The following is a 22,892-nucleotide window of genomic DNA, read 5'->3' as shown; positions in this document are numbered from 1 at the left end:
AAGCAAAACTTTAAGTATTTTGTTTTACTTGAAGGGTTTCCTTGGTCATACTACCCATTATTTCAAGAGATTTAGACTATTCCACTTCTTCATTTTGATTCATATATCTCTTTATGTTCTTAGTTATGCTATTTGACGATGAGTTGACCGTAAGAAGACACAGATTGTTGCAGAGATGCATGTGAATTTACATTCACTTATTTGCAGATTTTTTCTCAAACTCTTATACAAATATTACACAGAATGACAGAACCATTGAAGTTGCAGAGGCTTTTTGAGACCCTCTGGTCCAACACCCTGGCTCAAGCAGGGTCAGCCAGGGCAGGTTGCCCAGGACCATGTTCAGTTATGTTTTGGTTAGCTCTGAGGACAGAGACTCCACAACCTCTCTGGACAGCCTGGGCCAGTGCTTAGCTCACCCCACAGGAAAAAAGCTTTTTCTCATGTTCAGGTGGAATTTCATGTGTAATAATTTGTGCCCTTTGCCTCTTGTCCTGCCCTTGGGCACCACTGAGGTGTTTATCCACATGGATAAGATCCCCTTGAGCCTCCTCTTCTCCAGGCTGGACAGTCCCAGCTCTCTCAGACTCTCCTCCTCATAGGAGTTATTGATCATCTTCATGGCCCTTTGCTGGACTCGCTCCATGTCTCTCTTGTTCTGGTGAGCCCCGAACGGGACCACAGCCGGAACCGTTGAAGGAGGTTTGTGCATTTCCTATGGAAAGACACCTAGAGCTGAACAATAGTATAAAAAGATTCAATACAGATCAGATTTAGCAATATTATAGGTCAGTCTTTTCTGTGAAGGTATTGGAGTCCAAGAAGAAAGGTGCTTTTGCACAACAAAGCTATTTTTGCACTGCAGAAATAGTCTTTTCTACTAAACAGGGGATCCCTTCCTCTCTGATAGTCTTAATTCCAAATCTAACAGTTATATAAATAAGCATAATTATTTTATAATCAGTCTCTTGATTACTTAAGAGAAGTAAATAAGAACAAAACATTTACGCTGAAAAATGTTTGTATATACACATACACGGGGACGGAAATATGCTGTATTATGACTTTCAGAGTGATTCGCTTTTTGGGGATAACTAATTGTCCACCAGGTCTGCTGATTAATATTCTGCATTTTTCTTCAGGCTGTTAATTTCTGGTACGTCCTGGTGATGAATGATGAGCACACAGAGCGGCGCTATCTGCTTTACTTCCTTTTGAGTTGGGGGCTTCCAGCTTTTGTTGTGATCCTGCTTTTAATTATCCTGAGAGGAATCTATCATCACAGCACGGCACAGATTTATGGCCTCGTCTACAGTGATCTGTAAGTTTTCCTTTAAAAAAAGCACGAGCTAGCTGTTGTACTCTCTATATCGTCACATATTTAATTTGCTTGCACGTAGGGAAGGGGGCATGCGTACAGCCAAATGCAATAAGGGGAAGGGGATTCCTCGTTCGGTGGAGATGAAGCACGTATGTCACCCGTATGCTGTGCAGCGCTTTCCACGCGGTTGGGCTTTGCTCCAGTTTCTCCGCAGTTCCATCCGGGGCTGAGCACGGGCAGAGCCAGCTCAGGCACGTCTGCTTTGCGGGGAAATTATTTATTCTTTTCTGAGACTGTGCCATTCCAGGGTAAAGGATAGAAATGGTTACTGCTGCAGAAGAGTGTGTTTTTCTTCCGTTTCATTTCTCTGTTTGAAAAAAAAAAACCAAAACCAACACCGCCAAACCAAGCCTTAAACCCCCGTCTCTTAGGTCATTACATTTATTCTCTTCAAAACAATGTTACTGCATTAACATGTCAAATATATTTCCTGAAGTGTTTCTCTTGAAATATTGAATATGTTATATTCCAAACTGTTCCCAATTTGAGCACCGCTGTAATGCCAATAATTAACACAGCCTTTTCAAAGCTAAATATAACCTCAGAAAACTGTTCTAATTAAAACAATGCATCATCACGGAACTTGAGATGTTTAAGTGAAAAGATACATAGATAAATATGTTTGTTCTCCTTCCCTACCTCTTTTACTCTGGACCCTTTTCTGGCAAAGCTAATCCATGATAATAGCTATTCTAGGATATGAGGCTATTAGCCTTATTCACTTTGTGTCATATTACGTATTCCGTGAGCAGGAAAGAGAAAACACACAGCTCCTTCTAAAATAATATAAGAGCATACAAATTCTTTTTATGAAAGCTTCTTATGAGGGTGCTTGCAGAGTAGAACCAAAACAGGAGAATATCCATCTATCTTCCGTAAAAGATCCAGTGTGCATCATTCCATTAAATAATAATAATAAAAAAATCAGTATCCTCTTTCTTTTTCATACAAAGGGAATTGCTGTGAGAAATAGATACTGAAATTCAATATCTGTGTGTGTGAGTATATGCATATACATATATATATGTGCACTTATAAATGTTACTTGTGTGTACATGTGTATATACATATATATACTCAGGTACAGTGCTGGATAAGCACAGATACCCGATTTAGATCTAAAAGAGCTGCACAGGGTACTGGAAGCCATCTAGCCATGTTAGCCAAGGTTACTCCCACATTGACAGACACCGGCTCTCAACTCAGAAGGGCATCTGAGGTTCTCAATATCAGACCATTCCTAATCTTCACGCTCCATCAGGGAGTGCTGTAGAGCTCTACGCCCTGCCATACACATAGATATTTCTCTGCAGAACGTGGTGAGCAGGAGTGTTGTGGTTTTCTTCACGGTAAAATGCTTCTCTGTGCATAGTAAACACAAGAAATGTACATAGCATAATCAAGTCGTCTGATTGCAATCAGACTGGCCTGATGGTATCATTATGCAGTGAGCCGCAGTTTCACAGTTGTTTTCTTTTGATGTCCATGTCTCATTCTTTCAAAAACTAGGAAAAATCCCAAAGTTCTGATAAAATTATTAAGTAGAGGAAAATTACTCAGTCCAACTCATTTGTCCAAATTAAATATAAAACTTTTCCAGCATCTTATTAAAGTGGGCAAATGCCAGAAACCATCCCAAGCTTAGTGAGCGCGCAGCTTATTCCAGCTCAGTCAATGTGAACGCTGTAAGGGGATATCTGCAAGGATTTTCATAAATAGCATCGATGCTAACTCCTAATTTGAAGAGCACTTTAAAAGTTGCTTTCAATTATACAAAGAGGACTTTCAAAGCCGGAATGTAGGAAAGAGGACAGATTGAACTACATCACTCGGTTTGTTTTCTCCAAACCAGGATGTAGTAGTGGAAAAAGTAACAAGGAGATTTCCAAAGTCAAGGTCATTACATACTAATTTCAGAATCAGCCTCAGAAATAGTTTGAGAACAGTGGTGTGCCGCTAAGGAACTCATTTCATGTGAGAGCTGGAAAACTGGTTGAAGTAATAAAAGCAGTGAAGCCTGTTATCTTAGCTCCCTCCTAAGTGATCACTCCTTCGGGCAACTCATTTTCGCATTGCTGTGGTGTCTGACCAACTGTTTTGTTCCTAACCGACCGCCATGGGCACAGTTAATAGCCAACAGGATGGCTATGCTGAAAGAACTTCAATTTATGCCTGTACTGAGTAAAAAACGATTTGAGCTGTGTTGGATTTTGGGCTTCAAAAGAAATATTATGACAGGGTCATCCTTCAGATGTGACAGATTTTACACACAAATGCATATATTTTGTACAATAACTCCCATAACATGTCCCGCTGTAGAACTAACAGGCTGCTATGGTGATAACAATAGTATACGTATTGGTGATAATTTTCATAATTAGTGAAGTTTATGTACGGTGTGAACAGTGCAATATTTGGCATCTTGTGATTTTTTTTTATGACACTGATAAATTTGTCTGTATCAATGCCACCAAGTAGCACATTTTTTTTTCAGATCGTAGCTCAATGATGTGTGAAATAGCTAGCTGCCAAGAAAGGGCTCTTTTACTCCTCCGTTAGCTAATTTCCCCGTTGCTCGGCTGAAGAGGTGAAAGGATATTTGAATAGGACTGGAAAAGTTGGCAATGAAAAACATATCAGCATGACTCTTGAATGAAAGAAGTAGTGAGATGGGTATTTGCCTAGGATGGCTTTGAATGGTGGAACAGCAGTCTGCCTGGATATCTGTGAAGAAAAATGTGGCAGTTCTATGAATATCTCATACAATAACTTTACTAAGGAAAGTAATCAGATTTGATCCCATCTTAAAAATATGGATTAGTTCTCAAGGCTTCTTTTAAAAAAGAATAACAAGTTGTTTCAGATGCAGGTCTCTATAACTGCACCTTTGCTTAATTTCTGTGTGTAATAACCATTGGCTCAATCATGTCATGAAACTTGAAAGTGACTTGTGGAAAGGTCTTGGATAGGCATTTGGCACCTATCCTGTTTTTTACTTTTCGTGTTACGGTAATAGTCTTACACGAAGGATTGTCAATGTTTGTAAATGAATTCTCTAATGTGTCTCTAAATATGAAGTATGTTGTCTACCCTGGTCTCTAGTAACCGTGCTCTAGAATGTATATCCTTGCGTAAGAATTGCCACGATGTCTGAGCCATTAGTGCTTTTGAGTGATAAGAGTTGAATTAAGCTCTGAACTAGATGGTTCAAAATCGCTCTAAAAAAAAAAGTATGTTATCCTTCTATATTTCTGAGTTTTTATCTTGTACAGAAAATTTCCCAACCCCTGTTTGAATTTGCTGCAATGTCTGTCTAAAATATCTCTGTCTAAAATATCTTCTAAGGACATAAGTTCTACCATTTAGGTACACGCTGTTTTAGAAAAGTATTTCCTTTTGTCATTTTGTATTACATTGAATGTCACCATGACTTTGTGTTGTGACATAAGTACAGACCTCAGGATAACCTTTCTCTTCCATTTGTTTGGTTTGGTTTTTTTTTTCTTATCTCGCATCTGATTGTCTCTTTCAAGGTTATAAAACAAACCCATAATCTGTGTTTCTTTACAGGAATTAATGTTCCTGCACACTTTAACAACCTTCTCCTTTTGAGAAGAATTTTTCTTGTTGAACAAGAAGAATTTATGAACAGATGAGTTCACAACAAGACAAGAGTTCAGCTTAAAATTAAATTTCAAATCTCACTGCAGATCCCAATCTTCAGACAGTTCAACATTTGCTGTTGTCCTGCTATATACTGCTAGGCAGTCACGCCCTCATTTCTAAATAGCTTTTAGCTAAGGTTCTTAAAGAGCATTTAATCTTAGCAATATATTTTGTTCACAAACATGAGTTTAAGAGTTAATTATGCTACTTTCACTCAGGTTGTACCCAAGAGATGTTAGAAAGAAAATGTACTATTCTAACATTGGCCAGAATCACAGCTCAGTGAACCTTGAACTTTTAACTCACTTGAGCTTTTTGAAAACTCTTGCCGACAATAGCATGTCTTTTTGTAATACGTATAGTATGTTTTTTTTTAAACTTGGGAAGTACTCTCACTGCAGCTTTAAGCTTTGCATCTGACTAGACTTTCTTCTTGAAACCGAATTCCCCTAAGAAGGCCAAAGGACTGTTTCTATTAGAGTATAAACTAAAACAAGTAACCTTTGAAATGAAGAAAACTGGAAGTAGTTAGACAGACAGAATACAAATTTTAAAGTTTGTAAACAAATATCTCCCTGCCCACTGTGTCCTTGCAAAAGCTGGTCAAGCTGGTTTTCGAGCACGGCGTTAGTCGAGCTTTAGCCTAGCTTTTTTTAATCGAAGCAAACCGTACTGTTTCCTCTAGTTTCCATACCTTTTTTTTTCAGTCATTTCTGAGACCTGGCAGTCTTCTCCTTGCACTTTTAAGAGCTCTTTTCCCTCTGACAATCCCTCCAGTTTTTGGAAGTGTCTGTTTTTTAGCAGAATCATTTATTTGTCCAAGGGAAGAATGATCTCCACTCTACATCAGCAGGTCCCACTTGGTTCATTTTCCTCTGTAAAATCCTCTGTGCAAACAAACTGAGCACAGAAGAACCACATGTACTTTCGCAATACTTTAAAATCTTAGAAGAATCTGTGTATTTGGTTCCAGTGGTGGTGATATGATAACATCTAACAGCAGAAAAAGGCTGATCTGAATGTTCTCACCAATATATCTTCTTTCTATCGTATCATCTGCCATGATGATATTTATGAGAAGTAAGGAAAAATGATTGTCCAGCAAAATTCCTTTCTAGAAAACAAACACTCCTATCTCCCATACAGTCCAGCCCAAGGCAGAGGTTTTTCCAGCAAAGTCACTGGATCTGTGACTGCGTGGCCTTGTCCAGGGGACAGGAGAACACAAGGCTCCAGAAAGCTGCAAACGATGAACTTTTTTTCCTGTGACTAAGAGTTACGACTCTTCCTGTTACTGACACTGCAGTTTCTCTGAATCAAGCTCTGGTACACGGGAAAGCCACGGGGCACAAATTAATGTCCAGTGGCCGTGGCCAACATTATTTGGAAAAGAAACTTCAGGGAAAATGTGTTCCAGCTCCGAGGCAGCGGCTCAAGGGCGCTTTGTGTATCCCCACGTGGAAGGGAGTCGGACCCGAATTTCAAACAAAACAAGAGCAGCGCTGGTGCTGTGTGAATCCTCGTTTTCCTTGAGCGCGTAACCCAAACTAGTGATAAAATAGAAGCACGGGGATAACTCACGCTCTGGGGTATTAAGTCTTAATTGTTGGTTTGTTTAACGCCTGCGTGCTGAGGGCTGTGCAACGCACAAAACTGGAGGTGCTGTACGCTGCCAAGGACGCTGGTGTGGTGAAGCACAAACGCGGGCAGGGCGGCAGGGTTCACATCTCTTGCGAGAGAAGTGAAAAAGTGGAAGGCTCGAAAGAGGCACGAACCTGTGATTACGCCCTGCAAAAAAAAAAAAAAAAAAATAGACTGCAAAATAGCTGCACGTGAAGAGAAATGTTCGCTTTAATGTCTTGCCCGGACAAAGATTTCTTGCGCACCAAAGATTTCTGAAATAAGTTTTAGCTCGTAAGGATAGGGGGGAGGATGGGGACAGCCTGGGCTCTGGATCTGAAGGAAAACATAAAACATAACAGCTGGTGATGCCATGTCTAAGTACTTCTCCGAGGTTCATTTGTTTTGATGCTGTTGTAAGGATAAAATCTTCCTGAAACACCTGTCCAGACGCCACTTTTCGTTAAGTTTTATTTCAAGGGCTACAGCCCCCACAACTTCTAACTATTTACCGGCTGCACTTACAAGGAGGACCCCGTAAACCTTAATTATTTGTTCCAGATAGAGTCCTGCTTTCTCGGAAACCGAACCCCTGCCAGGCTGGTGCGCTGATAACCCAGACAAAAGGCTGGACGCCGCTTTGGGTCTCACCAAGCTGGATGACTCTGTCCCTGCCGGCACACGGTCTGGGCTGGGCTCCCTGGCTTGCTAGCTGTTCCCTGAAACCGAGCACTGCTTTCTTAAACCCAGGGACTTGTGCCACTACCAGTAACAAGATTTATTTTTTTTTTTTACCTTAAAAGCGAGCTAATTTCTGCCCGAGTATTTTGAATGAAGTCTCCTATGTCCCCCTTCCACTATTACTTCAAAAGTGCCGAATTTAGTCCTGAATCTTAGAACAACACGCTCGAAGCACCAGACTTTTACAGGCAGGAATAGCCAAGAAAATAGCTAAGAAAAGCCAGAAAAGGCATTCAGGGATTTTAATTGAACTGTCAGACGTGCTAAGAGGAAGAGGCTTGTGTGACGAATGGACGTGGAATTCCCATCCCCTAATGCCCGAGCCTTGCTTTATGCTCTGCATGGATTTGGAAGTGTCTCCCTGCATGGTCCTCTCCCTCCCGCTCGTGCTTCCCGTTTTCCCAATTTTTCCACTCCCTTTCCCCTCGGTTCGCTGGCAAACCACCTAGGAGCTTCGAAGCTTTTTCACACCGCGGTAGCTAGAGCTCAGCGCGGAACGATGCTTGGACATCTGGATGCGGGGCTGATCGCCGCGCAAACCACTGGGCGGGAGCCGTGCGGGGAGAAAAGCCCGCTTTTGTCACCGGCTGATTTCTCACCATTCAGTGTTTTGCCCTTCCCAGCAGGGTAAATGAGCCCACGCTGAGATCTGTGCTACTGCAGGAGAAGTGTTCCGGGCGAACCAGCTGCTTGCATTTATGTCTACACTGCACCACTATATAGAAATCCCCATAGATACATACATATGTATATACTGGGAAAATTAACCTACTTCCCTGACCTATAGCAACAGTTAAGAGAGTTCAAAACTTGGCCTTTTTGTATTCTGTACTTGTGCTTTATTCTCTAAATTCCAGCGTTGTTTCCGATGAAGCTGCCTGATGTGCTACCCGCTGCTAAGGATTATTTAAAAATATCTCACTGCTGACTGTGATGGCTTTAATTACCTTTTATTTATCCCTCATTACCAACATATGTTTTCAGTGGAGGAAAATAGTTGAGGGTGGGGGGAGGGGAGGTTGAATGCTTTTTGTTTCTTGGCAAATATTTACCGTTAATGTTAAGCAAATGTTAGCGCATCAGAAACAGACATAATCACTGCGTTGTGCTTTTAAAGCACTAAAATGAAGATAAGTTCCGGCTGATTTGAGTGATGGAATTTTGAGCAGCGAGCAGAGAAAAATGTTTGTTATTAAGGTAAAATGCCCAACCGCTGTTAGGTTCTGGCAAATCGAGGTGGTCCTAACGGATTGGAAGACGGGTGAAAGCTGCACCCACAAACGACCCTGGGGCCCGATCCGTCCAACAGGTTCAGGTGAGGGCGTTTATGTGCCCAAGCAAAATGTCCCAGAGGAACTCCTCTGAAGCCTGCGTAGTACTATGGAAGAGTAACCGAGAACAGCTGCAGGAGGAAGGCTTGCATCCCTGCCACCAACAGCTTTTAAAAGCTTTCATCTTTCTTTTCGGGTTGTGTAAGAAACTAGCAGGATAGTCCCTCCTACTTTATGGTCTTTAATTAGCAGAATACCGCCTACTGCTACTAAAAAAGCTTGTTCTCGGCTTATCTCTTTTCCAACAGTTTAGAAAAGCCTTCATCTGATATGCTAGAATAGAGCAGGAAATGCTAAAATAAGCAATAGTGAGATTTGTACCAGTAACTGGCTCCGACTGCTTCATTGACGCTGACATGCTGTTTATAATAAGTGTATATATCTTTATAATAAATATATATATATTTATAATAAGTATATATATCTAAACTCTTGTATTTTATCTTCCTAAAAAGAGTAGAAAAAAAAATTAGGTTTTGTTTAGGTTTTTTTTTTTTTTAACTTTACTGCAGCGCTGTTCTGCAACGGGTCGATTTTGTGCTCACATTTTATTTGTGAGGAGACGTGCATGGACATTAGTTGTATTCAGTGCAGTGAGCTGTGCCTTGGATCGCACTTTTGTCTGTGCTATGTAAGAGTGCCGGTAATTAAAAGTGTATCTCACCAAACTCTGCTAAGGTATGTCTGAGAAAAAGGAATGCAGCTTTAGCAGATGGATTTGTATTAGTATTATTAAATTTAACTGCGAGTTTGGCTTATACAGAAACAGTATATCTAATAGAGAGGCTGGAAAAGAAGTGTGTGCTTATCCTGGACATTTATTGTGGTACAATAAAACATGCAGATTAAAAAAGTTGTACATGCTAAATACTGTTTTGAAGCAGGAAAAGAACTTTTGTGTGAAATTTTTGTTGTTCTTCGTGCCAAAGGGCAGGACTGTGAACACGAGCCTCGTGTATGTTTGACAGTTTGCACATGGAAACAACTCCTTTTTCAGCTCGATTTGTATTAAAATCCTTGGTTTAAAGAATGGATAGAAAAAGTAAGCTAATTAGGAGTGTCTGCCCTGAGAGCTAATACAGAGGAAACATTTTCTTGCACGTGAGAAACTGTAGCAAATATTAAATAGTAAAAAATCCACAAAATAACCGTAATAGTAGGTCATTGTTTCAAAGTCATTGATAACGGCTGATACACATGAGGAAGAAGCCTTAGATGTAAACAGGAGCAAGATAATTAACTGAAATCAGGCACATAACTGCTTATATAATTTTAAAATTGCAGTGTTGGCAAGACCCCTGCTCCAAGAGATTTCAAGCAGGTTTCTGCCAGCTTATTTTCCTGGTCAAGTGCTGAAGGCTACACGTCTTCTGGGACGTTGGGGATGATCTGCCTGGGGACTCCAGAGCTTCCAGTGCCTCGGAAGCCTAAATTGTATTAATGCAGTGCTTCTGCTAGGTCCTTGCTGCTTCTCCTTTGGTAATTGGTGCTTCCTTAGTGTTTACTTTCACAGGAGGGGAAAAAAAGAAAAGAAAAGAAAAGAAAAGTAGGTATAAAATTGTTCCGAGAAATTTCCAGAGAACGCTATGATGAGAAGACTGAAACACAAAGGGCCATGCTCTGAAACAACAACAGATGACATTTTGGGTTCTCATTATAGGAAAGCATTGCTTAGGCATTTCCCCCCCCACCCCCTTTCCCAACTGCTTAGCTCTACAGTAACAGCACTAGCAGAGAAAAACAAGGAAATTGTTTTTCGCCTTATTATGCAATAGGTCTGGTTTATTGACAAGACTGTTGTTGCACACGCTGACTCAAACTGACTCTTCTGAAGATCCCGTTCTTTGCTGTTTCAAAACAACATCTTGGCACTTCTTCATTCTTTGTTTGTGGTGGACTGGATTTTCCCCACTGTTTTCTGTTGTTGGTAGTTACTCTGCGAGTACCTCCATTAATTAATATGGTGCTACTCATAATGAATTTTGACACGTGAGTAAAGGCGCTGGGTCAGATTTCTAGCAGGAATTCCCACTGATATACAGTTGTCTTTCAAAAAATTGTTGGGACAATCTGTCCCAATTACAACAAAATTGTTGTAAACAAGAATGAGCAAGCCTTGGTTTGATTTCTGGCAATTTTAAGTTCCATTGCCTTCTGAGTTTACATTTCTTAACTAAACTGTGTTTTCATTACCTTTTTTTCCTTCTTCTTCCCCTCTTCCCCTCACTCTCTTTCCCCTTTGTTTTGCTGCACAGAGGAAAGAAACTAAAAGAAAACTAAATAGTGCCAAAGGGTTGACTGCCACATTATCACTCTATAAAATCTGGAAAAACTGTTATTAAAATTTTTGAATTTAATTTGAAACTTATATCCAATAAAAGAATTAATTTCCCCATGTTGAATTATATATGAAATAAAAGGTATGGGCCTGTCTCTGAGCCAATCTGCATGAGCTATAAACTGATTTAAATTCATCAAACACGAACGTGGCTTTCATTTTCATTCATAGCAAACAGTATCCACAGCCGCGGTATCGGCAATAAGAGATTTCTTGGGTTGTTCATTTTCGCATCACCCTGATGAGGTGTCAGAGGCCAAGTACAGCACTAAATCAAAGGGCATCAGCCTCTCTGTGTTGTGCTTTGGGCAGTAGTATTTGCTTACTGAAGTCTCAAAATGTACAAGTGGGTGACTTGTTTCACTGCTGCACTGCACTCTTTGGGGCAGCTTTTATGGTTCATCTGAGATTTACTTGCTTTGACCCGTAAGCAGATGATGTTTGGTGTTCCTGAGAAAATCCCCTATTTCATTTTGAGGAAAAGTGATTGAACAAAAGCAAAAGTAACATCATGGTGTAATCTTTGAGCTGCAGCTATAGGGAAAGCACTCGCCTTTTTATTTTTTTTCCAAAATAATTCCATATGTATATAATTAGTTTTGCTGAAATTATAGGGTGAAAAGTGTTTTTTTTCCCTGATTCCAGTTGTTGCACCCCATCTCTTAGGTAAGTAGGGCAAATTGAACCACCAGTCTATTACATTTTGACATCGAAATGTGTGTAGCTGTCACCATGGATCAAGACCACATCTGTTGGAGCCCCCAACATACTAAAGACATGGACCTGTTGAAGCAGGGCCAGAGGAGGCCATGAAGATGATCTGAGGGCTGGAGGACCTCTGCTGTGAGGACAGGCTGAGAGAGTTAGGGCTCTTCAGCCTGGAGAAGAGAAAGCTCCGGGGAGACCTTGTTGTGGCCTTCCAGTACTTAAAGGGGCTACAGGAGAGCTGGGGAGGGACTCTTCATCAGGGAGGGGAGCGATAGGATGAGTGGTAGTGTTTTTTGGAAGGGAGTAGATTTAGATTAGATATTAGGAAGAAATTCTTTATTCTGAGGGTGGTGAGACACTGGCACAGGCTGTCCAGAGAAGCTGTGGCTGCCCATCCCTGGGGGTGTTCAAGGCCAGGTTGGACGGGGCATTGAGCTACCTGATCTGGTGGGAGGTGTCCCTGCCCAGGGCAGGGGGGTGGAACTGGATCATCTTTAAGGTCTCTTCCATTCTGTGATTACAGATGTAGGGTAGCCTGTGAAACAGCTGGTGGAACATCATGGCCATGGGTTTATGAACTTGCACAACATACAGAGAATAAGATCTCTTGTAAAGGTTCACAAAAGTGTAAGATGAACTTGTAGCTCCAACCAGACAGGTATTTTTGGGGCAGAGACTCAGTGCTTGTGCAGAGGCTGCTGTTCCACATATTTGCTATAAGCCCCATCAATCTCATGACCTGGAAGTGCTGGAGTTTGTCCAGAGAAGGGTGACAGAGCTGGTCAGGGGTCTGGAGCACAAGTCTTATGAGAAGCAGCTGAGGAAACTGGGGGTGTTCAGCCTGGAGAAAAGGAGCCTCAGGAGAGACCTTCTTGCTCTCTACGGCTCCCTGAAAGGAGGGTGTAGCGAGGGGGTAGTTGCTTTCTTCTCCTAAGTAACAAGGGACAGGGTAAGAGGAAACAGCCTCGAGTTGTACCAGGGAAGGTTTAGGATGGACATTGGGAACAATTTCTTCACTGACAGGATTATCAAGCATTGGAACAGGGTCCCCAGGGCAGTGGTGGAGTCGCCATCCCTGGAGGTATTTGAAAGATGGGCAGACGTGGTGCTGAGGGACGTGGTTTAGTGGTGGACTTGGCAGTGCTGGGTTCACGGTTGGACTTGATGATCTTAAAGGTCCCTTCCAAACTAGACAATTCTATGATCCTATGATCTTCCCTGGGGAGCTGTGGTGGCCTCAGGATCCTCAGCTGCAAGAAGCATCTTCTCTGACAGTCTATTTGTGCAGCGTGCCGGCGCTGGCCAAGAAAGGACAGCCTTGTACGACCCTGTTAATGAACAGCTGGTGGAGCCCGTAACGCTCAGCCTTCAGCAACTGGCAGTTCATCATCCAGGGGCTAACAGACCTGGCAGGGCTGCCAACCGTGACCCTTGCTGGGGGTGGCCGAGTGTGGTGGGACCGCTGCCGGAGGGGACCCGAGCTCCTGGGGCACGGTCCTTGGCGTTTGCTGAGCAGCAGCGGCGGCGCCGGAGCCCAGAGCTGAGTTTTGCCGCGTGGTTTTTGCCGGGGCAGCACGGGGAGGGGGTTTGCCCACTCTGCAGGCTCGCATTTTTAGGTTTTTCAGGCTCTTTGCGAGGAAAGAAACTGGTGGTTCCTCCAGCGAGCAGTCACCCTGCGGGTTTCCGCCCTGCGCCGTGTCCTGCACACGCTGTACCGAAAGCGGCGCCTGTCCGCAAAGCGAAGGTGGGGGCGGAGGGGTGGGGGGGGGCAGGAAAAAAAACACCCTGAAAACCCCAAACAAACAAAACTCTGCATATTGCAAAAGCCTCTGTTAACACCCGGAGGTGGAGATTCTCCGGCTGTGCTGCTTGGAGGTGAGAATTGAGGCGAAGGTTTTTTTTTTTAAAAAAAAAAAAACAACTCATAGAAGGAAGGGTTGCCTGTGGTCCGCTTATCAGTGAGAACATTTATTTATATTAGTGTTCTTCACTTATCGGTAACAGCACTGGCATGAGCTTATGGTAGAAGTTCAGCAAACGCTGTATTGTTTAAGTTAAAAAAGGAGAGAAATCTTTAGAAATGCTTGGAGTGCTTTATTACATTTCTGATTTGTTTCACCTGACATTTTCTTAGCTATCCTAAACATCTTATCTTACTGGTAGAAAGCCTACTTATTTTTAGCAAATTTCCCCTTTAAATTACAAAAAGGATTTTTTTTTTTTTTTTTCAGAACTAGAAGCAACAGGAACTGACATTTAAATAGCTTCAGATACAGATCATGCAGAAAGAAGTGTAATATTTACAACTGTTCCGTCTGTCGTCTTAAATTTCAGAGGTGCTTTACACATAGCAGATTATTCTTTGGGACTGGGAACCCACCAGTATTTGAAAACTCCTTGCTTCATAAAATGTAACTCCAGCAGACTGCCAGTTTTTAAAAAAACTCCTGTAATCATCATGCACCCTTTAGTTTCAGTACAGTCAGTATTTAGGACGCAATTGCTTGCATTTAGCACCCAATTCTCACAGCTGCCTGTGGTTTTTTAAGGAAAGAAATAGGCAAATTGTTTCTAGTAGGAGCATGTACATATCTAAATACCACTTTAAAATCTTAAACTATCAAGTTAGAAATTTCCCGTGCGTAATAAATACATTTCCAAGATTTTTCCTAATAAAAACAGAATTCAAGCTATTTTATAATACTGTACTGCAGCTTGATTTAGGAAAATGAGTTCAGTTTAAATTTGATACAGACCGTGTAATTCGGCCGACATGGGTTAAGCATGCAGTTTGATTGCAAGTCACTGGTTAAAAATATTATATATATAAAAAATAAAAAAAAAAAGGTGGCAGGGATTTTCCAAAGAACACAGGAGAGGTGGTGGGCAACCATGTCCTGCCCAGGGGATGTCAGCGGGATGTGGGTTGGGTGATGCCTCTTTGAAAGGTCCACCAAAGCCCTTTCACTGAGTTATAAACTAGTGCAGCTTTCACCCTACCTTAAGGCCATTTATTAGAGTTATCCGGTGAAAAAATAAATCAGATAGCCCTCTCCTGGTTATTTTGAGCTACTCTCTTGTTGCAGAGCAGACCAAAAAAAAAAAAAAAAAAAAAAAATTTCCGGAGAGGAACCTCTTGCTAAAAGAAACCCCTGCATATTGGAGTCATCAAAATATGAAGCCATGCCACATTTCCGTCAGCCTCCGCTGCTTGAATAACCTCCCTGGCCTGCCAAATGTAATTTAGAGTACCCCGAGGTGGCAGTAATTTGTGCTGACCAGTGTGAAATTGTTCTTCCCTGCTCAGTCCTGTAGAAAAATCACGCTGGTTGGAGGGAAGGTCCTTGCTCGGTGCGCTCATATGGAGGTTTCTGAAGCACTGAATCATGAAAGGGGCCGTGTTGTGTCTTCCTGAGCCACGGCACCGCCGTGCTTGCCCTCCAGTGTTCGGTTTGCCCAAGCCGTGTCATTTCTTTTAAAACTTGCCATGGGCCTGAGGTTATTACGAATAATGAGGTGTTAGAAATGCAGCGTGCGTCTGAGCATTAACGCTCAGCTTCAGTACAGCTGCCGTGGCCTTCTGAGTCTTAATTTTTATCAAGGCATCCCTGGCCTTGTGTAGCGATGCTGGAAGCCACATGTTTGTTTCCATCAAATCATGTTTTTACACGTTTTGGTGAGGGATGCGTAGCATTTGGAAAAACAACATTATTAATCGTAATCATTATTATCATCGTCAACATTACAACTATGTAATAATAATGTATTTTTAAAAGAATGGAAACTGTTGCTTCCTTTTCGTGCAGGTCATTATGCAGCTGCAGTACATTATTTTATTATGACTTTTTTTTTTTTTTCTATAGTTGCTGGAGTTTTCTGCTTCAGACAAAGATGCTGAAACACTGCTGTCAGTTTCTGAAACAGCACAGACATAAGCATTCTCTTTTGCTGGCTGGGAAATGATTACATCCAAATTTGCAAAAAGACTAGTTTATATTTAGGCCTTCATTTATATGTTTTATTATTTTAACTACTGGTATATGGCTATCACAGTTTGAACTTGGTGTAATGAATCAGTATTTCAATATACTTTACTAGCTGATTTTAATTTATACATAAACACTGTAGTAAAACTGTTAGAAGATACTTTTTCCCAATCACCACTGAGTTTTCTGTAGAAATTTAATCTTACTGCTGTAAACCAAGACAAAGGAAAAAAAAATACTTGTGTATAAATTTTCGGGACCAACTTGAAATACTGTAAAGGCCTGTATCTCTCCAACTCTTAGATATCCACCATCACCCAGAATTATCAATTTCACTAGGCCTCCTGAAGTTGAGGAGGTTACTATTTGCTATTTTTGAAAATTTTTTAAATTATAAAATCATGCCTCAAATTCCAAACATTCATGCCAAATGAAAGAGCTCCAAGGACTGATACCGGGCCCAAAGGTTAAGTGACACAGACTGCTTCTCATTCACATCTGCTTGAAATCCCCCTCACAGCCAAAACTGGATGGCACTTGGTCCTGTATCTACTCTGGTCTCTTCAAAGAGTCTTCATAGCAATAAAATATATTGCTTTGTGAGTTGTTTTTTTCAATTCAGAGTATGTGAAACAACAAGAGAGCTGCACTGACAGCAACCAGGGAGTGTTTTTATAACACAAAACTCAGGGGGTATGTGGCGTGCCCTCACAGGTGGCATGTGGGCATTTTTGAGAGCCCTAAGGCCTGGAGCAGGGTTGGAGTAGTGTTGATAGACTTTAGAGGGTGGAAGGAGTAAAATCTGTGGCAGGTTCATCAATAATGACTTTTTTTGACTCAGTCTGCCTCTGCCTGGATATTGTTTTGAAAATATCTTGTTGGAGCAATGTTAAACAGAGTTGGGCATTTTGGATGGTAAGAGGCTCCATGCTTGACCACAGATCCCTAGATCTTCATTTGCCAGTGTGGATGCCCTCCACTAAGTCAGTATTGAAAGAGGATGGGAGTTCTTCCTGGATCCTTGTTTTTCCTTTTCACTTAACCAAACAGATGCATTGTGCCAACGTTGGACCAACATTCAGTTGAAAAATGTTGTTTCAAGCTGTACTTGCATGTTACTGCATCCGCAGAGACAGAGGCCTGATTGTCTGACGACTGTCCTGGCAGCTGCGTTCTCCTTCATTGTGCTTTTTGACCTGGCACCGACATCCTCAAAAGCCTTGTAAAAATTATGTTACATCACTAAGTTTTCCTCCGACGCTGCGAATGGAAATTGTAATCTTTATAGCCCTGGATCAGTAACTATAGGTGATGGAAGCGTTACTCAGTGCTGTCGTTTGCATGCCATGTTATTACCCAGAGCACACCTGACGGCAGTGGTTGCTTTCTGAAGACTTAGGAAAAAAATGTAAACTTTGGGATGCTGTATCGTATTGCAATGCCCTTTGCCCTTTGCAAAGAAAAAAAAAAAATAGAAAAACCTTTGCTGATGGGATGTTTTAAAATTCTCTTGTCTGTGTCTTACGCATATTTTTAGAGAGAGATTCTCTGACCGGTAGCAGGATGCAAGATATGGTAGCAGTGAAAGTAAAGGTTTTGGTAAACATTATTTAGGATACTGGATAAAGCAAACAGTGGAGCTACACATGTGTTTTTCACTCTTATGCATCTGAAGGATTGCTTTTCCTATTGTGCAGTTTGGATTGTGCAATATTTTAGCTGATGATGCATATACATGAGCTTGCTTATCATCAGAGGCATTGGTGGGCAACATCCGAGTCAAATACCTAATAGGTATGTAAATAAAACACAGGCTATGCACGTTCTCTGGATGCGTGCAGTTATCCTGTGCATGCGCATAGTTTGCAGTTACTGATGATGAAGGGAAAGGAAGGACAGGGGAGAAAGCAAAGAAGAAAGGAAAGGAAAGGCGAGGCAAGGGAAGGAAAGAAAAGGAGTAGAATTAAGAAATTATCTACAGTGGAAAAAAGAAAGCTCAGCTGATCTCTGTTTCCTATTTTGGGCTTGACTCTCTGGATTGCCTGGGACACGTGCAACACGCCTTCACCAGAAGAGAAAGCTTTATCTGCGTTAGAACTGAACCTCAGGGGCTTCATTCAAAAGAATGGCTCAAACGCAGAAATAAGAGCTGCCTAACATCTCTCATTGTAAGGTATTTTTATCTTTATTTTCTCAAGCATTAATTTCTGGGGTTGAAAGTACCTTGCGAGTTTGTGTCTGGACCTAGTCCGGTGCAGCTAATCCCTTCTGGGACTACTGATAGCCATCAGCCAACCTTGGCATAGTTTAAGTCTCTCAGCCTGTGTTTTCCAGCAAGAAAAATGTATTACAACATGGAGAAAAGTTTATTCTTCTGGTTTTTGCCTATTCGTAGATTGCCAGTTCCTTTGCCTACTGCAGTTTGACAATACATGTCCCTTCTCTTTAGAAAGAAAAAAGCCCCAAATCAACCAAGCAAATCAAAGCGATTTGTTTTAGTCTTTCTGAGTGGAACATATTCATAAGACCTCTGGTAGTCTTCACTGCTCTCCTGTGAACTTCCTTCATGCAATTCATGTTTTTGAAATGTGCTAAAACCAGCCACAGGTTTTTGTCACACTGACTGGAGCAGAACGGTTACTTCATATGTGTCGCACCATATACTGCTGTTCATATGTCCAAGTATGACGTCTCCCTCTGCAGCGGCAGCATGAGGTTGCCGCTTGTGTTCTGCTTAATGTGATCCACAGTAATTTCCAGATTCTTTTCTGCAGAGTTAAGAACTAGCCAGTGAGGGCGGTAGGTGTTTAGTAGCATTTACAAATTTGCTTTCCTTGTGTTGCATCCCACTACATAATTCAAAAGTGTCAAAAAGTTTCCAGGCGCATTTATAAGCCAAACCTGTAACCTCATGAAAGAATGCAATCGTTTATCTGATGCAGTCTGTTGTCCAGAAAAGCATCATGATTTTGGCTTTTTAATTTATCGTGTCTCAAATTTGTTTGGTTGGATCTGTTCAACAGACTGATATGTCAGTTAGATCATGTTGTTGCCCTTTCTGACCTTTGGAGCAATGTTAGTACATATCTAGTCATCTCAAATTTCCCTATATATTGCAAGACATATTGAAAAAGCTGTCAACAAACTAACTAATTAGGTAATTTTTTCCTAATTCTTGAATGAAACTTCTCAAAGAGTCATGGCTTTAAAATGTCCTTCGAACACTGTTCAACATCTTCCTTGGTTACTAATAGACTGGAAAATATTACATTAACCTCATATAATACAAGCCTGGGATAAAGGAGTTTCCATTCAAATTTACCACAGCACAAAGCTGGGAAAGAAATACATTGAATGTCGGTTATAATTCATAATGTTATTGACATCTGAGGTCTGTTCTGAAAAAGTAGCATGGTATTCTGTGGGGAGATGTGGAAAGAGTTGTGTCTTGCCAAGAATAATTAGCTATGCAAAAATAGGATGGGGAATAACTGGCTGTTTACCAGTTCTTCAGGCAAAGATCTCGTGTGTATTGTGGATGATAAAATGAGCATGAGTCAACAACTTTGTGCTACGGCACAAAAGGCAGGCGTGGTATTGGCGTAGATATAAAGCAACTTAGTCTTAAGGACACATAAAGTCTTTCTACTGTGGTCATGTAGTGAGACGAAATGCTCTCAAAGGTACTGGACCCCATAATTTAAGAAATACATTAGCAAAGTGGTGTAACCAATGAGACTGGCAAAAGTCTTAAATACAAAATGCGCTCAGACAGACTGAAAGGTCACGGACTGCTCAGTTAAAAGAAGACTGGAGGGGATAATTGTAGCAATTTACAAGTAGGTAGAGAAATGTTGCAGCAAACAAGGGAAAAATCTGTTTCCCCCATCCATGTTAATTATGCCAAGATATAGTGTGCGTAAACTGCCCAAGAAAGAGTTAACGCTGGGAAATAGTCCCTAGAGGTAAGTCCTGTGAAGCACTGAAACAGGTTTCTTGGAGATGTTGCGTGTTTTTTATCAGGCTGGACAGACATCAGGTGGTAATGACGTAGGGTGTGGTATAGAGAAAAGCTTTTTTATGGAGAGAAAAAAGTTTTTTAGTTCTCTACCACAGTATAATTTCCTTTAGTAAAAGGTTCCCATGGGCAACAAGTAATTTCTGATGGTACTTCAAAAATATTTTCAGATTCTCACCTGTGTTAAACCACCCCGTAGCTGTACCCGTGATGCCATCACAGGCCAGCACTTGCCTCAATGTTAGGTAGCAAGGTGGCATCTGTTATACATGCCATTGTTTTTTGGCTGGGTTGCAACTTCCTATCTTTGCAGTAAAGCTCAAAAAGCCTCCAAATAAATGCTACACCACCCTCCATTGCCCAAGGTAGCCATAAAGCACGTCAAATTGGACCACTCTCTTCAATTCAGTCTTCCTCTGAGATTTAAAAAGTGTTAAGTCTGTCATTTTGGGGTGTCGTGCGGTCTGTTGTTAGTGTATCTAGAAGACTGCATGGAATAAAGACTATGGGTCTAAACCTGTGCCCCTTTGGTGCTGTGAATTTTTATATAATCTTGTAGAAATATCTAGAATGTTATGTACTCTAGAAACGGAGATTTCTCTGTTGTGAATGTGGCTTGAATTTCCTCAGGAACTAGTGACTATCATCTCAAATGTTAGCTGTTTTAAGCTTAGCGTACCCTTTCCGACTGTTTTTCTCCACATCAGTTCATAGAAACTTAAGCATTTAAAAAAAAACAAAACAACCCCAACATATACAACAAAATTGTCCGCATGTTTCTTTCCCTGTCAGGGGAGCTAAAAAAAACCCACAGCACAAACATTAATCTTGTTGCTTAACATATTTATGGAAAATGACTACTGTTAGAATAAAAATCAAGGAAAGAGTGGAACTGTGTAGTCTGTTCAGGCCGAGAATTCGACAGGTTCAGGAGGTTTTGACGCTGCAGAAGCCGACGCAGTGATCTGCTCTGAGGGTATACCCACCACCAATTCGGTCCCAAACAGTTGCTAAAACCAGCATTTTCCTGCATGCCGTTTTAAAGTAAATGAGCATTATTTTTATTTTGCTTTAAAATGCTCTGCTTTAAAGTTCAGTGCCTCATGAGCCGCTCTGCATTGGTTCACTGCATTGATTTCACCATGGTGGTAGATGGCCACATGCATAAAACGCCATCTATCCCAAATACTGCGTGCAGGGTCCATGGACCGGCGCCTCTAGCTCAGTGCTAAGGGAAATAAAATACTACAGCATTACCTGGACACTAAACTGCTTTGGGTTTGTACCTCACTGCCAAAAGCTGTAGAGGTATTTGGTACAGAGAACAGCAGTGTTCCAAAACAAGCAGAAAGTTGGTAGAAAGGACCAGAGGGAGCAGCGTAAACTCCAGTAAGAATTGTTACGGTAGATGTAGGCACACACGGGAGCAGTTCATCAGCTGAAATTGCAAAGGGACATATGGCCGAGAAATGAGTTTACTGGTGACTCTGAGATGCAATGCAAGAGATCAGATCTTCTCAGAGAGTAATACTTAAAAACTGTGTCAAAACTAAAAGTCCAGAGGTTCTCCCTATTAAAAACCTATGGTGTTCTCAAGAGGGGGGTGGTTATCAAACTGTTAAGCTGCCCAAAACATCAGACGCAGATAATAAACAGCATCGACTAGGATGGGTTCATAAAAGAAAGATATTTTAGGTTTTGGTATGTTGCTTAGATACAGCTCATGCACAATTTGCTGCAGATAATTTGTCAGATTAACAACTTTTTAGCAAGTAATTATTTGCGAAAAAACATTTCCATTGTCTGGCCTGCTCTGCGCTTCATGGAGAATAGCTGAGCATGTTCTAGTAGAAATACGAAGTGCCAGCTCAAGGGTAATGTGGCCTTCTTCCACAACAAAACTAAAATCTGGAACAGAGCAAATTGCTTTTTAATAAAGTCCAGAGTGTGTGAACATCTATATTTGTATGTACATCATAAGTTAACTTGCATATTTTCATTTTTTAGCATTGTCTCATCTCTTTTGTGAAGAATTTGCTGAGTAAGCATGAATAACAGCTTCAAGCTTTGCCTTTCGTTAGGTTATTTTAGGTACACCAATTTCTTTCTGTACGTGGAGGTGATGAAATACAAACAGAAGCGCAAATTCATGTGCCTGACCTTTGCCTTTGACTTTCCTGGTGTGACATGCGCAATATGAGCAAATTCACATGGGGCCACAGTTCCCTGTTCTGTGTGCCAGGCTGCCCGCGAGCCAGCTCTGCCTGGGGCAAGGGAGAAGCTCAAGAGCTGTTGAGCTTTGTGCCCAGGATTAAATAACAATAACAATGAAAGTTAAAAGAAAGAATAAATAAAAATAAAAAAAAAAATAGCAACAACAACAGTAATATTAATAACCTATGCCTAGCTCCGGAGAGAAACTCACGCGACAAGTAAAAGTCGAAAGGTTAGCTCCCTGCTGACAAAACTAAAAGAGAAGGCCAGATATTTTTCGTTAGACCAAAAGCCTTGCAATTTTTTGTCAAACTTGACTTTCCATAGTTTCCAGACGCATTCGAAGGTGATTGTCTTTAGAATTTAAGGCATGGCAATAGAGGAGTGAAACTGTCTATAACACATTGGAACAAAATACGTCCGTCCGTTCATTGAATACCTTCCTTAATGTTTTAAATAGTCCTTATTTCCTTAACAATGCTGTTTGGTTGGGTTTTGTTTGTTTGTTTGTTTTGTTTGTTTTTCCTTTTTAGTTATTAATTATGTAATTGTGCTAAAAAATAGTTCCAGTATGCATCTTGTCAGTTGTTTTCTGTTTTTCCTTTAAAACTGCTAGGAAAAATAAAAGGTGCCCTTCCATATCTTACGTAGCTTGAATTCTTGTCCAGATTTTAGGAAATGTTATGGTTTAAGAGTTCACAGAAGACTTCACAAAGACACTTAAAGAGTCAGATAAACACACTTCACCTCCTTGAGAAGAAAGCAAACCTGTCAATCCCTTTTTATAGATTAGAAGTCAGGGAAAAAGCAAAACTAAAGTAAAGCTCTGATTCTGGCTGGGAAATTAGTGAGGTCATGTTAATCAATGAATTGATTTAAATGTATATGA

The 22,892-nt window shown here is 41.1% G+C and overlaps 1 protein-coding gene across 1 annotated transcript in view; it reads left to right on the top strand.

The window, feature by feature from the left end:
- Window positions 1–22,892, top strand: part of ADGRV1 (adhesion G protein-coupled receptor V1) — a gene marked incomplete at its 5' end in the record, with an annotated part of 274,932 nt that overhangs the window by 190,859 nt on the left and 61,181 nt on the right. Inside the window, one exon of the mRNA XM_082496974.1 lies at window positions 1,143–1,321. Within this exon, the coding sequence (XP_082353100.1) occupies window positions 1,143–1,321 (179 nt within the window). The remainder of the gene's footprint in view (window positions 1–1,142; window positions 1,322–22,892) is intronic.

Source organism: Vanellus vanellus (assembly GCF_965231255.1).
Source record: "Vanellus vanellus genome assembly, chromosome: Z".
In the NCBI taxonomy this organism is placed as follows: domain Eukaryota; kingdom Metazoa; phylum Chordata; class Aves; order Charadriiformes; family Charadriidae; genus Vanellus; species Vanellus vanellus.
This window is presented reverse-complemented; position numbering and strand designations above follow the sequence as displayed.